Raw genomic sequence first — 21,759 nt, 5'->3', positions numbered from 1 at the left:
TTAAGATTTTATGTAATCAAATTAGGCACTGTTGCCCTTTTTGAAGTCTGTATTTTATGTTATGTTTAGAAACGCCTTCCAGTTCCAAGATTAAAAAACTACAGATTACTGCTTTCAAAGCATGATAATATTATATTACATAGTTTCTTAAAAACTACAACAAGTACAGATAATTCCACTTAATTTTAGATACTTCCCAAATTGTCTTCATTCAACAAATTATAAGAAACATGAATCAGAGTAAGTTTCTAAACAGATCACCCTATTTCATACAGAAATGTCAGTGAAGCAAATTGCTCTATCATAGCAGCTATTTTGTTAAGAGAACAACAAAGAAGCTTCAGTATTACTTCAAAATATAGAACTATAGAACATCAAACCAACTAACTTGTAAGAATAACAGATCAAGCTTCATGACTCTAAACAAAGCATACCATCAACAGAATCGGGTGATTTAAATAACTAAAGAAACATCACCAAATTAACTATATAACGTATTTCATACATTGTACCTTTCCAAAACCAATTCGCATCATGTCTTTCCGTAAGACATGATCTTAAAATTACTACAACAAAAATGCACTTAATTAAAAAATATACATATACATATAACAAATGTGTATAGGTGACTATTATTAATGCATTAGAATAAATGCTAAAACTTCACCAGAAAGCGCAGCAAACATGAGGGCTGTGTATCCATGTTCATGCTGATGACAATTGACATCAGCTCCATGCCGTAAAAGTAATCTGCACATATCAAGTTTTCCTTTATATGCAGCATGCATTAGAGGAGTCATTCCATTCTTTAACAGAAAGGGAAAAAAATATTAATTTTACTTATTTACCTTTCCCCCACCTATGAACAATTCATGCAATTAAGTTAGAACACAAAATAAAATGAAAATAAAATCATCTTTATAATCTACATTTTTATACTCACTTCCCACTTGGATCTTCTACAAACTGCTAAGGAAAAAAGATCGTTTCATTACCTCAGCTTTTCAACAGATTAGCAAACAGATTCAGAGAAGAACTGCTCAACCTCACTTAACTAATAAAATGGCCAGAGCAAGACTCAGACTAAATTTATCAGAGCTCTCATCTCTCCTACAGGTAGCTCTTGGAGAAACAAATGGAACAAGCAGATATAAATGCACTACAAAAGAAAAGAAAAAGTAAGGAAAAACCTTAAAATAAATAGAATGCTTATCAAGGGGAAAGTTGAATATGGTATATCCATAGCATGGAATATTATTATGTACTGATTGAATTCATCTGTATCTACTGAATTGAAGAAATTTTCACGAATTAACTACTGCCAATGAGAAAAACAAGATGCAGGAAGTGTATATTAAAACAATGATCCTCAAAATCACATTTATATTTTAATCATAAATATGATTTGGTCATATATATGATTATATGGAGAAATGATCAAATGTATTTACACCAGGCCACAGTGTTTAGTCTCCACATGTTTTGTCCATATCCAATGAACATACAACCTTATATGTTAAGTATCTAAAACCATTTGGTGGATGAATAAATGAGCTTTTTCCTATAAGTAAATTTTCTCAGAACCCAGAAAAGAGACTCTCTAAGTGCTGGAATTTCAGTTGTTGGGGGTGAAAACCTGTCTAAAATATATAAACGCGTTTTTGGCAAATTTTAGAATACTAACATAATTGAATTGTTTTTAATGATTCTAGACTATTTTTATGAACATAGTCCTCCATATTATCAGAGGTATGTTGACGTGAGAATTATTGGGAGGTTGTACAAAAGGCAACTTAGTAGAAGCAGTCAAAGTTTCCTGACAGCAGTAATGGGAAAATGATAAGGGAGTAGTTTTAAAAACTTTAGATATGATGACATTAAAAATAATTAAAGTTTCTCTCCCATAACTCTTAAAGAATTCATCAATATTAGGCTACTAAGTTATAATTCTATTATCATTAAAAAAAAGCATTCATTCAGTAAATACTTACCGAGTGCCTAAGCTATGTCAGACAAACCTATGCACTGTGGGTATCAATGAACAAAGCCATGCCCCTGAAGTCTAAGTCCTGGGCACTTAAATTTTAGTAGGGGTGACAAGGCAGATGATGCTAATAAGTGCCATAGGGAGACAACACTGCGTAAGCAGGAGAGGGAATGCCAGAAGGTTAGGGGAGGTTATTATTTTTAAAAGGACAGTCAAAGAATATCCCTCTGACAAGGTGGCATTTTGAACAAAGCCCTGGAGGAAGGATGTAAATATTGAGTAACTAGAAGAATGGGCTCCCCCAGTGGTTCAGCAGTAAAGAATCCTCCTGCCAGAGCAGGAGATGCAGGTTTGATCCCCGGGTCAGGCAGATCCCCTGGAGAAGGAAATGGCAACACACTCCAGTATTCTTGCTGGGAAATCCCATGGATGGAGAAGCCTGGTGGGCTACAGTCCATGGGGTTGCAAAGAGCCGGACACAACTCAGCAACTAAACAGAGAAGAATGCTCCAGTAAAGAGACTGCAAGAGTAAAACTCTTTGGTGTTCTGTGTTCAAGGAATACCTAGGAGGCCAAATCTGCGTGCAGCTCGCTCACAGAATGTCCAGGCCCTCTTTGTCTTGATCCCAATGCTCCTAGTGTGCGTTAGTCACTCAGTCGGGTCCGACTCTTTGTGACCCCCAGGGATGGTAGCCCGCCAGGCTCTTCTGTCCATGGAGCTCTTCAGACAAGAATACTGGAGTGGGTTGCCATTTCCTTCTCCAGGTTTAAACACATATAGGATGGTATAGCATAGGAGTGTGTCTAATGTTTTAAACATTCAATAGGATGCCAGCACTTGTGGAGGGTTTCCAGAAACTCATTCTTTTATTAAGACACAGAAGAGCCATTCTACCCTAATCTGTTAAAGAGTTTTTACCCTCAGTAGCTAAATTTTATCAAATACATTATAATATCTATTGAGATGATCTATAGATCACTTCTCTTTTACTTTGTAAAATAGTGATTTACATAAGATTTTCTAAACTGAATCATCCTGTCATTCTTTGAGAAACCTTACTTTGTTAAGTCTTATTATTCTTTTGATACACCACTGTATAAAGTTGCTAGTATTTTATATAGTGTTTCTGAATCCTCATTTACAAAGTGCACTGAGCCCACAGTTCGCTTGGGCTTCTTCCTATTTTGGAATCAGCATTAGGATTATTTTATCAAATGAGTTGGGCATCTGCCCATATTTTTATAAATTAAATAAAAATGGTACAATCTGTGTAAAATGAGAATTAAATGGTCCTTGAACATTTTGTAAAACTTACTTAGGTCTGTAGCTTTAAAAGGTAGTTGACAGTTAAATACATTTACACAAATCTCTTATTTTCCATTTTTATAATTCTATATGAGATGAATACATTCATTTTAATGTTTCTGCAAAATCACTACTTTCATATAGGTTTTCAAATGAATTAGCTTAAAAAATTTATGACAATTTTTTTTTTCTCACTGCAGATTATGCTCTCACTTTCTTCCTTGGTGTTCATACATGTAATTTTCTTGCTTCTACTTTCAGAATTGTCTATTTTTTGTTGGGGGCGCTGGGGGTCTTAAATTGATAACTTTGTTTTATCTTTTCTTTGTTAGTAGTTTCATTGTGATATGATTTACCCATTTAATGTTACAGTTAAATAAGTTTTAGTATTTTCAGAGTTGTTCAACTATCACCACAATCAATTTTAGAACACTTTTGTCACACCCAAAAGAAACACCATGCCCACTGACGTCATTCCCATTGGCCCCCACCCAATCCCATCACCCAGCCCTAGTCAACCAAGAATCTGCTTTCTGTATCCTGGACTTGCTCATTTCTGAATTCTCCTATAAATGAATCGTATAATATTTAATCTTGTTTGATTAGGTTATTTTACTTGGCAGAATTTTACCTGACATTCACCATGTTGTAGCATGCATCAAGATGTCTTTCCTTTTTATAACTGAGTAATACTCCCTTGCATAGATAGGCTACACTGTGTTTATCCACTTATCAGTTGATGGATGTTTTGAACTGTTTCCACCTTTGGCACTTTGGCTGTTATGAATAATGCTGTTATAAACATTCATATTCAAAATTTTTGTATTGCCATATGTTTTATTTTTCTTAGTTATATACCTGGATTGCTGTGTCATATGGTAACTCTTATGTTTAATCATTTTAGGAACTGTCAACCCATTTTTAAAGAGCAGCTGCACCATTTTACATTCCCACCAGCAAAGCATGAGGGTTCCAGTTTCTCCACATTCTCACCAATACTTGTTATCATCTCTTTTATTTTCACCATCCTAGTGGGTATAAAGTAGCCTCTCACTGTGGTTTTGATTTGCATTCCCCTGGCAGCTAATTTTGAGCCTTTTTTCATGGGCATATTGGCCATTTGTATGTTTTCTTGGAGCAATGTCTATTCAGATCCTTTGCCCATTTTTAAATAGGGTGATTTGTAATTTTTATTATTGAGTTGTAGGGGTTCTTAACACATTTCAGTTACAAATCCCTTACCAGATAGGATCTGTAAAACCATTCTGTGGGTTTACTTTTTTGGATGGTGTGAAGTACAAAGGTTTTCATTTTTGTTTTTTCTTTTGTTGCTTATGTTTAGTGACTTTTAAAATTTTTTATTTCTGTTTTTCTTAATTCATTTCCTATATTTTCTGAGTATACTATTTTTCATCTAACTTCATGAGTTGAAAGCTCAGAACACCACAAAGATTTAAAGTACAATAATTACATGCTACAAAACTTCCTCTGAATATGATTTTTGCCACATGACACCAGTTTTTGATCAACAGTAGCTTTTGATAAATATTGTGCTTTCAGTTACAAATAGCAGGTAATTTCTACTTCTATTTCTTCCATTAACCAAGAATTATTCAGAATTTTAACAAGCATTTGGGTTATATGTTTTATTATTTGGATCAAATTTTTATTTTCAGTGTTATATTACATTTGGTAACCTTGTTCAAAATTAGCTAAAATTTTCCTGTACAAACTAGTATCATTCACAGGCAAATTTTTATCAGTGTTCCACATAAAATGGAGATGTACTATTTCTGTCTTATACACAGTGCAGAGACTGTTAGGTTATCCAATTTTCCGACCCTTGTATACTTCTACTTAACCAGAAGATGTTTTTGTGGTCTTACAAATTTTTCCTTTGATTTCCTCTTTTTCATTATGAACCTCAAAGCTTATTAGTGAAGGCTTAATGCTGTCGTGTTCTTGAAGGATTATTAATGACATATAACAAAGAGTCTTCATTTTTTTTGTTTTTTGCTTTAGCTTTATTTTGTCTGATATTAATTTTGCTATTCATGTGTGGGTAAAGGGTTAACAAAACACTTGCTTTTCTGCATGAGAAACAGAAATTCAGTTAACTGTCTATAGTACTAGAACTGTCCTGCATAATAGTGTAGCTACTAGCCACATATGGCTAATGGTTGCCATTCTGGACAGATTGGAAGAGACATTACCATCATCTCAGAAACTTATTTTGGATACAACTGTTGTATAATGTTGAGTTTAGGTTCAGTTAACCTTCCCTAGAAGGAGAATTGCTGGATTGAAGGTATGCATGTTTAAAAACGAGAAATATTCTAAAAATTTTTTCCAGAATGTGATGTCAATTTATACCTAATCCATTAGCATATATATTAAGTCCAGTGTTTCCCATACTTCATAAGAACGATATAGTATTGGTTTAATTGTCACTTATTTGATTACCAGTAAAATTAAACATTTTTTACATGCTATTTGTCTTTTGCAACCTGTCTTGCTAATATTTGCTTTAGAGCTTAATATAACTTGAGGACAAATGCTAGAAAACAACTCTTACTATTAGATTTTATACATTATCTATTCTCATAGGAAGTAAAACATCTTATTAAACATTTTAAATTTTACCTCATCCAAGCAGTTGACACGAACATTCTTGCTGGCTAACAATGTTCCAGCTTCTTGGACAGTACCTTAAAAAAAAAGAAAGAAAGAAAATGCAAAGTTTATTTATCTTTAGAAAAGAATCTAATACCAAGGAAACAAACTTTAAAGGATTATCTGTGAAACTAAGATGAGTCAGGTTAGGTTGTTAAGAAATAAAACATCAATCACACAGTATTTCTTCCACAAAGTAATTATTCCCAAGAACAGACTCATAGAGACTAAAATAGCTCCATCTTGCTTTTACTTCCACTGGCCTCAGAGTATATTAAATTGGCTGCATTTTCCTTTTGGCAGTAATACAAAAACCACAAGGCATAAGACTTTTAATACTGAAACAAATCTTAAAGGGCATCTAATCCAACCCATCTAAAGCTTAAACTGCAGTCAATGTAATAACTGGGGTTCAAAATACAGTCAGTATTTATATACCTTGTCGCCACTAGGCCCTGTGAATTGATGGCATGCTTATAATAGAATTCTTGGTTTGGAAACGCTGAGGTAAACGTTATCTTTAAAGGCTGGTACTATATAAAAGTGCCGTTACGGCCAGGATTCAGACTCTCATACTGAAAGTCATCCGATATAAAACTAAAGGTCAGTTTCTGTAAATTTGTAAATAAGCTGTAATTGGGCCACAACTGTCAGGCTTTCCAGCCGTCTGTAACACATACTGACAGAAGCAAGTAGTCTCAGGAGAAAATGCTGCTATTATCATCACCAGAAGAAGCCAACCACATGTTCTGCCAAAAAATTTCTTGTGTGAAGGGGAACAGGATAATGAAATTGCACGTTCTCAGGTAGAAAGGATGAGCTAAGCCTCTCCTCTGAAAGGACATAGAAGAACTGAAGCATTCTCAATGAGGAATTACTTCTTCTTTTTAAATTTAGAATTATCGTTCAAGAACATGCTAAAGTCTGCAGTTCTTCCAGAGTTAAAGGTGGAAAGCAGAATCGAGTTTAGCCTGCTTCTTTCTACCTGATCTGCTGCTTAGGCACATAATCTGAGTGCCCCTCACCAACAGAGAGGAGACACAGAAATGTCTCCTAGACTGATGCTGCAATAGCTCGGCTGGGGACATGTCAAGTGAGGGATCTACAAGGCCCTGGACTATGACAGCTATCCTGTCAATAGTTCATTTGTCTGATCCTGCAGTCCATCTGAGGGGCAGTTGTATCACTGGTTGAATGGCTATAGCTACAGAGGGAGCGGGGAAAGCCTTCCATCATGCAAGAAGGTTCTGTACAGAAGCTTATCCATACCCGTGGTTTCTCACCAGAGACTCACACATCTTTGGAAAGGAATTAGAACAAACTCCAGCATCCCAATTTCACTTGAGGAAGATGCTTCAGTTGAACCTCATTATCCACTGAGGAATAACTGAAGTCACTTTTCATCCAACCAAGAGATGTTTATGCAGTAAAGGAAGAATACTATAGGGACTGGGATCATGCCAAAGCCTGCCATATGTTAGGGGAAGGATGGGAATTACAGTCATAAACACTTGGCTCATGTTAGGGAACAGGCCGATAATTCTATAAACGTTGAGCCCAACGGCTAAGAATACATGTTAAATCTGCCCAGTCACAGGGCAATTAAAAAAAAAAAAAAGATGAGGCGTTCACTCACATGCCACGGAATACCAGTTAGTCTTTTGAAATGTAGGGACCATGGTTAGAAAATTTTTCTAAAACGGTTTGGGAATCCAGAGAATGAAAACAGATTTTGGAAAACAGATGAGCACAATACCCCCAAGAAGAGAAACTTCCGATGATTTCTAATTTGGTGTTCCCAATTTAATGACATTAGTAGGAAACTGTACAAGTCAACAGCATGGAAATGGGAAATGCATGGTTAATGCAGAAGGATTTTTTTTTTTTTGGCCATTCCTCACTGTGCATATAGGAGACTCTCAAACAATATTTTGAAATTAAGTTTAAAAGATTAATTGCTTTCCTCAGGAAAGCAATGTATTAAATCTCAGGTAACAAACTCTTAAGATGAAGAAATGTGGTACTAAAAGAGGGATAGGAAATGAGACATTTCATTGGAGACAAAAATGAACAGATCTATAATGATGAAAACAATATTTAATGATTTGGTTCCCTTGTGAGACTTTCTCCAAATTACTCCAGAGAAGAAAACACAATCTAACCTGCTCCGTTAGGGTGGGATTGATAACTTATCTGGATGGGCCAGCATTTTAGCAGAAAAGAGATGATGATAAGTGTGATGTTCTCACTGTTACTGCCCTCTCTTATACCATACCACAGGCCTTTTAGTAGCACTATAAAAATGAACAAGTCCTATAAAACCCTCCGTGTTCCCATCGGTGAAGCAGAAATAATAACATCCATCCCATAGGCTCTAGGCTCTTAGGACTAAGGGCTTGTCTTGGTGCAGGACAGACAGTACAACTTTCATGCACATTACATACTCCTGTTATTTGTATTTAGAGCAGCATAATAAAATTTATTGTGACACTCCTAATTTCTAGCTTGGGACTACCGGTCTCACTGAGGACAAGAAGTAGCCAAAACAAACAAAAAGGGAGAAACAAACATGACATTTCTGTTTCCAGTAATCCATCAGACAATCATGAGATCTGGGTACGTGTGAGTTTCAGGCTTCCCTGGGTGGCTCAGCTGGTAAAGAATCCACCTGAAATGTGGGAGACCTGTGTTAGATCCCTGCATTGGGAAGATATCCTGGAGAAGGGAAAGGCTACCCACTCTAGTATTCTGGCCTGGAAGAGTCAGACATGACTGAATGACTTTCACTTCACTTTCCAAAAGGAATGTCTTTTTGTGAGGTATCTATATCAAAGTTAAGCATTTAAAAAAACTATTTCGCTTGTTAGTTGCTATAACATTTATGTGTAAGTAAAATCACGTATGAAATAAAGTGTTTCGATTTAAAAATAATACATGGATACAGATTTAATCATAGATACATAGTGATAAATGTATTTTTAAATAGACTTTTAATTACAACATGCATTTTGAAATACTGCATCTGTTTAAGTGTGAAGTTTCTAAATTCTCCTACTTATATCTATTTTTAGACTTTGTAACCAAATGTCCTTAAGTTAGGATTATGAATCACTGCATAAAAAAAATAGTATCTAAGAGAGCTGTTTTGTAAATGAACACAGTGAAGCCCACAGAGGTTGTAAAACCTGCCCAGTCATATAGTTAATGGCTTCTATATATTTGAATTTAAATTTGTTTTTGAACTCTATGCTATAATTATTAGGAGACCTGAATTGATTTCAAATTGCCAACATCCGCTGGATCTTCGAAAAAGCAAGAGAGTTCCAGAAAAACATCTACTACTGCTTTATTGACTACGCCAAAGCCTTTGACTGTGTAGATCGCAACAAACCATGGAAAATTCTTAAAGAGATGGGAATACACACCACCTGACCTGCCTCTTGAGAAATCTGTATGCAGGTCAGGAAGCAACAGTTAGAACTGGACATGGAACAACAGACTGGTTCCAAATAGGAAAAGGAGCACATCAAGGCTGTATATTGTCACCCTGCTTATTTAACTTCTATGCAGAGTACATCAGGGAGAAGGCAGTGGCACCCCACTCCAGTCCTCTTGCCTGGAGAATCCCAGGGACGGAGGAGCCTGGTGGGCTGCGGTCCATGGGGTCGCGAAGAGTCGGACATGACTGAGCGACTTCACTTTCACTTTTCACTTTCACGCATTGGAGAAGGCAGTGGCACCCCACTCCAGTGCTCTCGCCTGGAGAATCCCAGGGACGGAGGAGCCTGGTGGGCTGCCGTCTATGTTGTCGCACAGAGTCGGACCCGACTGAAGCGACGCAGCAGCAGCAGCAGCAGCAGCAGCAGAATACATCATGAGAAATGCTGGGCTGGAGGAAGCACAAGCTGGAGTCAAGACTGCCGGGAGAAATATCAATAACCTTAGGTACGCAGATGACACCACCCTTATGGCAGAAAGCGAAGAAGAACTAAAGAGCCTCTTGATGAATGTGAAAGAGGAGAGTGAAAAAGTTGGCTTAAAACTCAGCATTCAGAAAACTAAGATTGTGGCATCCGGTCCCATCACTTCATGGCAAATAGATGGGGAAACAATGGAAATGATGAAAGACTTTATTTTGGGGGGCTCCAAAATCACCACAGATGGTAACTGCTGCCATAAAATTAAAAAATGCTTGCTCCTTAAAAGAAAAGCTATGACCAACCTACACAGCATACTAAAAAGCAGAAACATTACTTTGCCAACAAACGTCCATCCAGTCAAGGCTATGGTTTTTCCAGTAGTCATGTATGGATGTGAAAGCTGGAGTATAAAGAAAGCTGAGTGCCGAAAAATTGATGCTTTTGAACTGTGGTGTTGGAGAAGACTCTTGAGAGTCCCTTGGACTGCAAGGAGATCAAGCAGTCCATCCTAAAGGAGATCAGTCCTGGGTGTTCATTGGAAGGACTGATGCTAAAGCTGAAACTCCAATACTTCGGCCACCTGACGTGAAGAACTAACTCATTGGAAAAGACCCTGATGCTGGGAAACACTGAAGGCAGGAGGAGAAACGGACAACAGAGATAGTTGGATGGCATCACCAACTCGATGGACTTGAGTTTGAGTAAGCTCTGGGAGTTCGTGATGGACAGGGAAGCCTGGCGTGCTGCAGTCCATGGGTCGCAGAGTCGGACATGACTGAGCGACTGAACTGAACTGAATCTTTCTATGTACCAGGGGCACTAGAAATAACCATATTAACTCCACAGGACCTTAGAGCAGGATCTTTTAACAGTCCCAAATTGGAAACAACTGAAATGTCCCTAAGTGTGACCAGGTAAGCACATAATGATACATCCATACACGGGGAATAAATGAAGAAAATAAAAAACAAAGCTGTTGGTACAGTATAGATGAACCTCAAAATCATGATGCTGAGTGAAAGAAGTCATGCAAAAAAAAAGGAATATTTACTATGTTTATGTTATAATTCCACTTTTATAAAATTCTAGAATAAATATATCTAACCAATAGTGACAGATACCTATTGCTGTTTGCCTGGAGACAGGATTGGAAGGAGTGGCAGACTAGAAAAGGTATGTAGAATCTTTTGGGTAATGCAACTGGTCACTGTGTGGATTGCAATGAAGGTTTCGTGGATGTGTACTTATGTCAAAACTCTCTTTTAAAAAATGTGTATTTAAAATATGCATCGTTTATCATACTTAAATTATACTCCAGTAAGACTGGTAGAATAAACCTTATTGTTCAAGCCTGTTTCATAGACCCTTTAACACAAATAATGGAAAAAGAGAAAAAGAAAAGAAAGTTCATTACTTTCTTGTGAAATCAGCAACACTGACTCCAGGAATTTCAAGTACTAAACAAGGTAAGTAATGAAAGACCTTCTGGTTTATATTTTTTAAGGAGGTTTCATTTATTTTGAAACAGTGCTTCCTCAGTGTTTAGTGAAAAAGATATCAGAACTTGGAAGAATGGCTCAATCTACAAGTAATATAAGCCACTTAACTGTGCTTCAGTGATTTCATTTCTCTTCTGAAATGCTGTGAAATGGATGCTGTCAGTGACTATGATTTAAATGGATATGTGAGAAACAGCTTCTCAGTTTCATCTGGAACTTCTTCTTGGCATTCCAACAAATAAACAACCTCTAGAGTAGCTAGCATATGAATTCAGTCAAAAGAAGAAATTGTTCTTAAAGTGTCCACTGCCATATGTGGTATTCTCTGGGCTCTAAGTCCCCCTTGCAATCTGCTTAACTTTTGGAGGGCAGTGATTAGCAGGATGGAGACATTCAAAACTTTGCTGAGCTTATTTCAGACTGGCCAAGGTGACAGGTCACACTTGGCTAGAAACTTATTAATTTCACAGAGTAGTACTGACTAATCCAGTGCTTCTCAAAGTCGAGAAATGTACCAAAAGGGGGGGAAAATATCAGAACTGTACTCCTTTCTTAAAAAAAAAAAATGCTTCTTATGAGTACAAATATAAACCCTGTTTATGACCTTTGTTCGGCTATAAGCCAACAACTATTTTACAAATTGTTGTTTAGTTGCTAAGTCATGTCCAACTCTTTGGGACCCCATGGACTGTAGCCCGCCAGGCTCCTCAGTCCATGGGATTTCCCAAGCAAGAATACTGGAGTGGGTTGCTTCTTCCTTCTCCAGGGATATCCCCAACCCAGGTATTAAACCCACTGTCTTCTGCTTGGCAGGCAGATTCTTCACCCCTGAGCCACTTACACACAAAACTACAAAATCACTTACAATTATAATTAATTTAACTTGACAGAGGATAATATTTTAATGCAATTACCTTTCAAAGTGAGTAAGATATGGTATGGACTGCTATGGTGCTGATTTCATTTTTTCATTTTTTTGTTTAGTTTGTTTTCAAGTCCAGCATGTTTCTACAACTGTGAACCAGATGGTATTTCTGCTCTGCCACTTATTACCTGGGTTACATTGGGCAAGCTATTTAACTTTTCAATTCCTTGGTTTGTTATCTATAACAGAGACTGCCATATTTACCATAATCATAGCCAACACAGTATCTTAAATACTTAATATACACTAACTCATTTAAAATGTTGTGCAGTGTTATGTGTGTGTGTTAGTTGCTTAGTTGTGTCCAACTCTTTGCGACCCCACAGACTGTAGCCTGCCAGGATGCTCTGTTCATGGAATTTTCCAGGCAAGAATACTGGAGTAGATTGCCATCCCCTTCTCCAAAGCAACTTCCCAAACCAGGGATTGAACCCTGGTCTCCTGCATTGCAGGCAGATTTAGCTACAGAGAAGTCTGTATTCCTAGCTTATGAAGATTAAATGCACGGTTACATGTGAAGTGCGAAGAATTATGCCAGACCCATGATAACAGTCAGTAAAGGTTGGCTACAGTTTTCTCATTAGAGTATGGTGATGTCCCACCGACCTTCACTTGACAAGAATGTATCACAGTTCTAATGAGATGGATGAAACTAGAGCCCATTATACAGAGTGAAGTAAGCCAGAAAGATAAACACCAATACAGTATACTAATGCATATATATGGAATTTAAAAAGATGGTAATGATAACCCTATATGCAGGACAGAAAAAGAGACACAAATGTATAAAACAGACTTTTGGACTCTGTGGGAGAAGGCAAGGGTGGGATGATCTGAGAGAACAGCACTGAAACATGTATATTATCAAGTATGAAACAGATCACCAGCCCAGGTTGGATGCATGAGACAAGTGCTCAGGGCTGGTGCAATGCGAAGACCCAGAGGGATGGGATGGGGACGGAGGTGGGAGGGGGGGTTGGGATGGGGAACACATGTAAATCCATGGCTGATTCATGTCAATGTATGGCAAAAACCACTACAATATTGTAAAGTAATTAGCCTCCAACTAAAAAAAAAAAAAAAAAAGAATGTATCACTTACGAAGTCCATCTCACTTCTTTTCTCATCAGCTTGCACCAAATAAATAGCTGAAAGAGGGTCTATGTAATTTGTTGAACAATGTGAGCCCAGTAAAAAAAAAAAGTCACAGTGTTAACCAGGCTAAATTCACATCAACTGTTTCATTTAATCTTTACAAATAAAAACTAGTGGACACCCAATAATGTATCCAAGCTTTCCCCTTCCCTGCAATCCATCCAAAACACACACCCCATCTATGCCTTTCAGAGACCCACTTTACAAAACTGCTCTCTTGTTTACACTTTTGAGAGAAGGTGATAGCCCTGGACGGCTTAAAAACAGCATTTGCATCCCTGATGGATTGTAAGTTGATCCTTTGTCTCCTTTTTTGCCCAGCACTGTACTTGGCACAGAGCTGAGACTCACATGGTTGGTGAGCCGAATCCCAGAGCCACCAAAGGCACGGAGAAATTAAACAGAGACAAGCAGAACAGAAAGACTGCATGCCAAATAGGTCAGCGAGAACCATGCTGAACAAACACACTGATCTAACTCTAAGTCCCACAAATTTTGGGCAAAGAACACTTATCATGACAAACATACAGCTGTGACTGACTTAAAATTGTTGAGGTCACATCGGGTGAGCTCAGCTCATCAGCACCTGTTGAGTTCCAACCCGATTTTTCTCTCTTTTCCAGGTAGACTTTCCTTGTCAGGATAAAGTTTGCCTTTCTCTCTCTCTGTAAGTCCAGATCTGAGCCATGTTACTTAGAAATAAAGACTGGAAATTGGGAAGCTTTTTATGTTATTATGACCAGCCTCTCTGCCGATCCTGACCGAGGGCAAGCTGATTCTTGAGCTTAAAACAGCCACGTGAACAACGCCCACGGTTCCCACGCATCCCCCATCCCCGCCTGGTGACAGTGCATAAGCCACGTATTCATGCTGTTGTCAACTGCCAGCTAACGGGACTTAGCATTAAACTCTTCTGGGATATCCGCTGGGGGACTGAGGGGACACATGGTTTCTGGCTCGTCCCCGGGCCCTGCGTCTCCCTCCCTAGCACCAGGAGCGGTGGAAGTGGGACTCGCATTGAGAGAATGGAAGAGAATGAGCGCAGAGCGCGATCACAAACAAGATCGCAGCCCTGCCAAGCGCGCCAAGCGGTGTGGACGCCTCCTCAACCCCTTCGCTTTCGCGCGAGTTTTGCGGCGGTCGGGGGCTTCTGGAAGGATGCCAGGAAGGCCTTGCAGGCAGAAGGCTCAAAGCGCAAGTTACAGATGTCGTTTTGTGCCCTTATAAAGAACCCTGCTCCTTAGGCGCTCTCTCCACCCCGCCCTCCTCCAAAAGGGGGCGGAGACAGCCAAGGGATCCAGATCCTTCGGCCTCCGGAAGTCGAAATGGCCTTGTAGACACCGGTCTAAGAGCCTGAAACTTTCCGGCCACTATCGCCCAGGCGGACCGTGGTCAATTCACCTGAGGAGCTTTTAAGAATGCACATTCTGAGGCCCCACCCCCGGCACCGGAAAGGTGCCGCCTTCCAAAAGCTGATTCAGAGGACGAATGTCTGCAACCTCCGCTGTCGTCCCAGCTGCGCTTCTCTCTCCCCACCTCTCCGCCCCCGCAACTCGTCCCAGACCAAAAGGAGGAGCGCTGTTTCCCGGTGGTAGGGTGTCAACCTCGTAAAACCGCAACCCGGGGTCAGCCGGGCCTGGGGCGCTGCCCGGGCTCCGCCACGCCCCTCTCTCCCCTCCCCGGCCAGGCAGGCAGAGCCCCGGTCGCAGCCCTGCACCCACACCTTTTCCGATGACTTCCAGCAGCTCCTTTTCCTCCTGGGTTAGCTCGCCTTTCTTTATGTGAACCATTGCTTCCGCCAGCTTGACGGCTATTCTGTGTCTTCGGGAGTACTAAAAAGAAACGACGCGTCTGTATTACGAAAGCCAGCCGCAATGTTAGGCAACTTGCGACTAGGACTCAACCGCGGAAGCGTTCGAATTCTCGCCTCCTTCCAGGCGCCGGCGAGCAGCGGGCGAGCTCGGGCGAGCCGGGCGGGCGGTCTCCGCAGGTCCAGCGGTAGTCCCCGCCCCCCGCGCCTCATTGGCCCAGCAGGGAGGAGGAGCTGCAGGAGGCAGCAGCGAGGCTGCTGTCCCATTGGAAGAGCCTGGGGAGGAAGAACCAAATGGAGAAAATCACTGGGGGAGTAATTAAATGCTTCTTACAGATTTCCCCCAAGCCACTCTTTCCAGTTCAGATATTTAAGAACACACAATAATCCAATTCTCTATCTGGAACTTCTGTGTTCGAAAGTTTCTTCTTGGGGCGTGCATCTCCCTGGTTCTCGCTATACACCCCCCCTTTATTTCCCTGGAAGTGGAGCGGCCCGGGCCGGGGGCGGGCTGGGAGGCGGGGCGGCGTGGGAGGCGGGGCTGCGCCGAGCTCCGTGTGTCGATGTCAATGTGTCTGTCCTTCACTCCTCCATTGTCTGCCACCACCACTGCCGCTTCTGCCATCGCCGCTGCCGGGATCGCCGCAGCCCCCAGCCTCGCGCGTCGCCGCTACCTCCTCGGACAGGTGAGAAGCAAGCCAGGTAGGGTAGGGGAAAGCCGGCAAGCCTTAGACCACCGGAGCCAAAGCCCGACTGGGAGCTTCCCCTCCGGCCGAAACTGGCTGGGAGGAAGCATGTGCCTGCTCGGGCGGCTTCCTGCCTCTCGGTGGGGAAGCCTCCCCTCCACCCCATTACCATCGCTTTTACAGCGTATCGGTGCCCTAGAGTAAAGACCCACCACTCGCCACGTTTGGCCGCCCCGAGAGACCAAGAGCGGGCAGGGGCCGGCCACGCGGTGGGAAGTGGCGGGTGCACAGCGTCTCGTGCGTGGCACCGCCAGATGCAACTCCGGGGTAAGCCAAGGTTTAGGCTCTGAACTACGAGTGGGGAGCGAAGGAGAGCTCCCCATTACAAGCGAGGTGAAAGCATGTGACAATAAGTCTCTTCTGGCAACCTGCCCCTCGCCCCCACTTGTCATCTCCTCCGGCCCCTGTGGAAGCTGTAGAAGAAAACTGGGTCTGATCGCCCTGTGTGCCTGTAAAGGGTGTTTGGAAGCAATTTACACGTGCACTAATACTTGATTTAGGAGAGACAGTCAAGGGGGAGGGGAGAAGAAGAGGCTCTTCACTCAGCTAGAGTTCCCAGTCTCTTTGTAACTCAGATCTTGAGATTTATGGAAATAGAGAGGGGAGGGGGAAGGGGCGGAGATTAAATTGGTGTTGCTGTCTATATATAGCATTAGATTAGCCTCTTAATCCAACCTTCATTCAGCTGTAATATGTAACCTCAAGCTTTCACTATGGGAAGCTAGGGGATAAATACAAGTGTGCACCCCCCTGTGGCTCAGCCACAAGACTTGCTTGCTAATATAAAGTCAGTCATTCCTCCCGGCTGCTTATCCATAACATATTTACAGCACTGGTGAAAGCTTCTTTAGAAATTAGTGTTTACTGTTTCTCTACAGTCTAGTATTAATGTTTCTCCCAAGACCCTTTTGCTTCCAAGAGAAATATTTGAATGATTATGTCGATTTTTTTTGTTAAGCATCCCTCCCCACCACTCTTTCTCCCCTCTTGTGCCATATATGCAGTGAAATGTATTTTCCTCTGGCCTTAACACCTTCATTTCTTGGAAGCATTCACTAACACTTCTGAAATCCTGGAAGATGTTCACCCTTATTTCCTGCCTTTAACAAAAAAAAATTTTCCCCCCTGAATCCCAGATGTTTTCTTGTCTAAGGCTTCATCTCTGCAGGCTGGGGCAAATCTGAGCCAGAACATCTCACATGAAAATGGTCTGAAATTATTCAACTCAATGTATAACAAAGAAACTTTTGTTCAGGGATGCTTTAATAATGATGTGACTGTTCAAACAAGTAGTAAGGCTTTTGAGTGACCCATCTTTTGTAACACTTAGAATGCTGCTATTGCCACAGTTACAGCTGATTGAAAACACAGTCTCATGAAGGAGCAACCCATAAAGCTAAGAAAATGCTTACAGAGTAACCTTTCCTTACCATGTGACTTAACATCCTATAAGGGATATTACAGAATTGGGTGCTTCATTGCCAGAATTTCCATCTCTTCTGCCAAATTGGGGCCATGGTTACTTGAAGGTCACACCTGTTGTCTCACTGAGGTTGTCAGTTTCTGAAGGATAGCAACTTATTTTCTGTTTTCCTGGTGCCTTGTTGGTATTTAGTCCTCTGTGACTATATTCATTCAGTAAATCTAGGCAGCTAGAAATAAAGCAGCTAACATCTGCCTTGAAATGCATGTAAATAACATGTTAATTTTAAATTTCTAGATAATGTAATGGGTAGTGTTTATCATGGGTTACATTCATTGTTTTGTACAGTGTTAATATTTAATGTAGGAATAGGATCGGCTAATGAGTATACCTTAGACTTGTTCAAAGAACTTTTTTGTATGAAGAATGTGTTCACATCAAAGAAGTTTTGTTGGTAATAAAATAGCTACTGCTTACTGGGTACTTAGTCGGCACCAGATAGTCCGCCAGAAGCTTTGTATAGGATTAGTTTAATCATTGTTGTAATGACCCAAAAATTAGCCAATATTACCCCTGTTTCTGAAAATAAGAGGACAGAAACAAAAGGAAGTTAATTTGCCCACAGCCCTACAGTTAGGAAGTATCACAGCCCAAACTGAAACCTAGATCTGTCTCCAAAACCTTTTCTCTTTGCGTTATTCTCTATCTACATGGCTGGAAGTAAGAGGGAAAGTATGTATTCTTTAGCTAATAGGTAACATGTTCATGTGGTTCAATGTGACAAAGGTACAAAAAACTCTCCAGCCTCTTCCCAGTTTTTCTCCATGTCCTACAACCCATAGTGTCTATTTTTCTCATACTTTTACTGAGAAACTCTATGTGTTTATAACTTGCAGGTGTATTTCCACTCTTTTTAAAACAAATGAGAAGTGTGCTGACACACTGTTGCACACTGTGTAATGGAATTTATATGTTGTTTTTCTTTCCTCTTCTTTGAAAAGAAAAATGATTTCTGAAATTCTTACATGTGTCCCTGTCAGCCCTTTGCCTACTCCTAATACGCTGGACCTCTCAGCCGATAGTGAGCACCCATCATCTACTGAAGGATGAGACATACTTTGTAAAGACAGAACTGATTCACTTAAAAACCTGTCCTTGGCTCCACTGGCCACAGAGGAGAGGCTCTGGTCTGGTCTGGGCTGGAGGTTTCCACTTCCAGTTCCTCTCTACCAGCTGCAGAATAGAGGCCCAAGTCTGGTCTGGGAGGCTCTGACTTCTGGTCCCAGCCAGCATTTCCAGTTAGCCAGCCCTTCCCACACACTCTGCTCTAAGGTCACCTCATTGCTGATTCCCTAACATGCCAGTAACTTCTACCCCTTTGTTCCTGCGTTTCTCTCTTCTTGGAATGACCTCCCTTTCCTCTTTACTGTTTCTCTCCTTCCCAGATCTGATCAAGTGTCAACTTTCAAGAAACTTTCTTCTACCCTATCCAGGAGGGGCATACAGGCCCTAGTAAACATGTTTATTCCTGTCCATCAGCAAGGGCGATAAGGACAGTCTTTCCTCATGAGTTGCTGGTACAACTGCTGACATCCTCTGATTTTTCTCCTATCTCCTTATGAGCCCTGATCCCTCCCCGCACCCGTAAATTAACATCTTTGCTTCTTCATCTGGAGCTCCATGAAAATAACCTAAAGCCAGCACCTTTTTCATGGCTTTCTAGTTCAGTGTTTGTTAATCTGTTTGATCCGTTCTCCTTCTATACTATAAATTAACTGGGATTAGCTTACCTTTGCTTCTCAAGACCGTGACCCAGTGTCTTGCACCTCGTATGTGCTCAGTGCATACTGAGTTGAATTCAGCTTGATCTCTAAGTTATTTTAGGTAGATTTATTTTCCTACTTGACTAATCCTTCCTGGCAATGTGAGGGGATGTCGCAGTAAGCACACACAGTCGTAACCAAGGGCAGAAGGTCTTTAAACATTTTCAGTCTTGAGCTGCTTGACATTCTATGAATGCTATCAAGCATGAAAAAAAAATTGCTCATATGTATGTGTTACAAATTTTGCACACCATTCCTGCACATTCTGCACACATTCCTGCACACCATTCTCTTTGAAACCCTTGACTTCCAACTCTGTGCTTTAAGAGAATGCTGTTTGCTTTTTATTGCAGGAGAATAGCTCATTTTTGAGTGTTGTAACTTTGGGGATAATGTTTTCCTTGACATTTGACTTCCTTTTGTCTTAGGTACACTTTTTGACTGAGTTGGATATTTGATGATACTAAGGAATTTCATTTTCCTTTTGGTCTGAAACTAATATTATGGTTGTATTTTAAAATATCCCTTATGTTTTAGACATGGGTACCGAATTATTTAAGGCGGGAATGATAGGATATCTAACACTGGCTTTAATCTAATTTTGTGACAGTGAGGGGCAGGAACTGAGTAAGAATATTAATGAGACAAAACTCACCATGCTGTTAACAGTTTAAAGTAGGCAGTGAGTACATTGACTTCATTAGACTTATTCTCTCTGCTTTTGATACGTTTGAGATTTTTCTGTAATGAAGTTTTAAAAAGGAAGGTTTGGGACTTCCCTGGTGGTCCAGTGGTTAAGACTCTGTGCTCCCAATCCAGGGGACCCAGGTTTAATCCCTGATCAGGGAACTACAACCCACATGTCACAATTAAGGCATCCTGCATGTAGCAAGTAAAATCCTGTGCAGCCAAATAAATTTAAAAAAATAAAGAAATAAAAAGGAAGGTTCAGAAGTATTACAGCCTCTTAAGAAACTGTTGTTTCAGTTTAAAAAAATAAAGACAGCAATATGGATACCAATGTTCTTTCTCTGTCCTTGGAGTTTAGCTTATGCAGTTATCCACTTAATGTTAAGACAGTTACACCTAAATCTGCAAAAGATTGTCTTGTGAACAATGCATTTCCATAAACTGTTCATGTCACATTTTAACTTGTCCCCCAAATGAAGAAGAGGTAGGTGGCATATCTCAGTGCTGTGTCACAGGCTTATGAATATCCTGCTGTCAGTTAATCTTCATCTTTTTTGAACTCTGACAGAGTGATTTGCAGACAAGTCTGAACAAGGGGTGCAAATATATTTAGTTTAACTGAGAAAATCAAGATATGAATGAAGTGGAGAGACCAATTTTCTTCTGTGTCTCATAAACCACGTCAGAAGACATTTCCAAAGAAGGAGTACTTTGGTAATGTTGTGAGCAGTATCAGTGTAGTTAGAACAAATATCTCAATGTAGGAAAATGAGGACCACACTCAGATGTGCCTGCCACATCCTTCCTCAGGGTTTGCTTAACTAAATGCTCAATTTCGACACCTGCTTTCTGAATTCTTAAAACTTTATAACTTGAGTGTCTTAATGTTTACGTTTCTTTTATGATGTTTTGGACTTATGAAATGTTAATATTTCCAGAGGCCAACATGAGATATTTTGGTATCATTTATAATCTTTCAGTTTTTTTTGGAAGGGTTTTTAAAGCATATTTAATTAAGCTTCAAAGCCAAGCCTTCACAATATCTAAGGCAATGCAGCCAATCCAGTCTCATTGCCAGGTAATGTTGAAGCACGCAATCATGTGCTTCCAACCTCAACTCATATGTATTTATATTAGCTAGGTCACTGTGGAATTTAAAACTCTAGGCTGGTGCCTCTTTATCTCTGAGTATAGTAAAGCAATTCCAATAATTAAAAATAGAAAGCTATTTCTGCATCAGAAGGGAAAGGTAGTATTTGCCTTCCCAATAAATACATTTAAGGTAGAAAGTCGGTGTTTTTATGTCTTGATATTTGATTGTCTTTTGCTGGGTAGTTAGAAAAACCCAGCAGAGAAAGCAGCCCTTAAAACTACATTCATCAGCCTCTGAGTAAAATCCCTTCCTGGTCTGTTGATTGTGGAGTATAGCAGCCCCATTAAGGAGCCTCTTCTGACCTGGTGGGAAATGATTATGGATGAGCCCTGGGAGACGGCCAAGCACAGCCATAGCCCTGAGAATTAGGGTGGCAAAGCCAAGGCTCTGTGATGAGGTGGCTTTTCCAAGGCAATCTCTCTTGCTTTCACTTTCTTCATATATAAAACAGGAATGGTAACCAAACTTACCTGGTGACTTTGAGGATTCTTGAGGATGCCCTGTGAACTATGAAGTGTTATATAAAAACTAATTGATATTTTTAGGGCCGGTTCTACCTGTTTTTACAGTTGAGAAGTAGATGAATAACATAGTTGTAGGCCTAGGTAAGAAGTCATTTTAAAGTAAAATTGTATAGAAATTAGTGTTC

At 40.2% G+C, this 21,759-nt stretch overlaps 2 protein-coding genes across 4 annotated transcripts in view; one reads left to right on the top strand and one right to left on the bottom strand.

Moving 5' to 3' along the window:
- Positions 1-15,482, bottom strand: part of ANKMY2 (ankyrin repeat and MYND domain containing 2) — a 38,773-nt gene extending 23,291 nt beyond the window's left edge. The window contains exons 1-3 of one of the 2 annotated variants that reach the window (XM_020912555.2): positions 15,189-15,482; positions 5,937-6,001; positions 668-806 (exon numbers count right to left, since the gene is read on the bottom strand). In XM_020912555.2, coding sequence (XP_020768214.2) covers positions 668-806; positions 5,937-6,001; positions 15,189-15,255 — 271 coding nt within the window. In that variant the 5' untranslated portion in view covers positions 15,256-15,482. The remainder of the gene's footprint in view (positions 1-667; positions 807-5,936; positions 6,002-15,188) is intronic. The other variant, XM_020912554.2, reaches the window with a different exon arrangement.
- A 359-nt stretch (positions 15,483-15,841) lies between these two features.
- Positions 15,842-21,759, top strand: part of BZW2 (basic leucine zipper and W2 domains 2) — a 57,397-nt gene continuing 51,479 nt past the window's right edge. The window contains exon 1 of one of the 2 annotated variants that reach the window (XM_070470598.1): positions 15,842-15,961. The gene's annotated coding sequence lies outside the window, so the exon portion shown is untranslated. Of the gene's footprint in view, positions 15,978-21,759 lie in introns of both variants that reach the window. The other variant, XM_070470595.1, reaches the window with a different exon arrangement.

This window comes from Odocoileus virginianus, chromosome 1 (genome assembly GCF_023699985.2).
Source record: "Odocoileus virginianus isolate 20LAN1187 ecotype Illinois chromosome 1, Ovbor_1.2, whole genome shotgun sequence".
NCBI classification, from domain to species: Eukaryota; Metazoa; Chordata; class Mammalia; order Artiodactyla; family Cervidae; genus Odocoileus; species Odocoileus virginianus.
The sequence above is the reverse complement of the archived record's forward strand: the minus strand, read 5'-3'. Positions and strand labels throughout refer to the sequence as shown.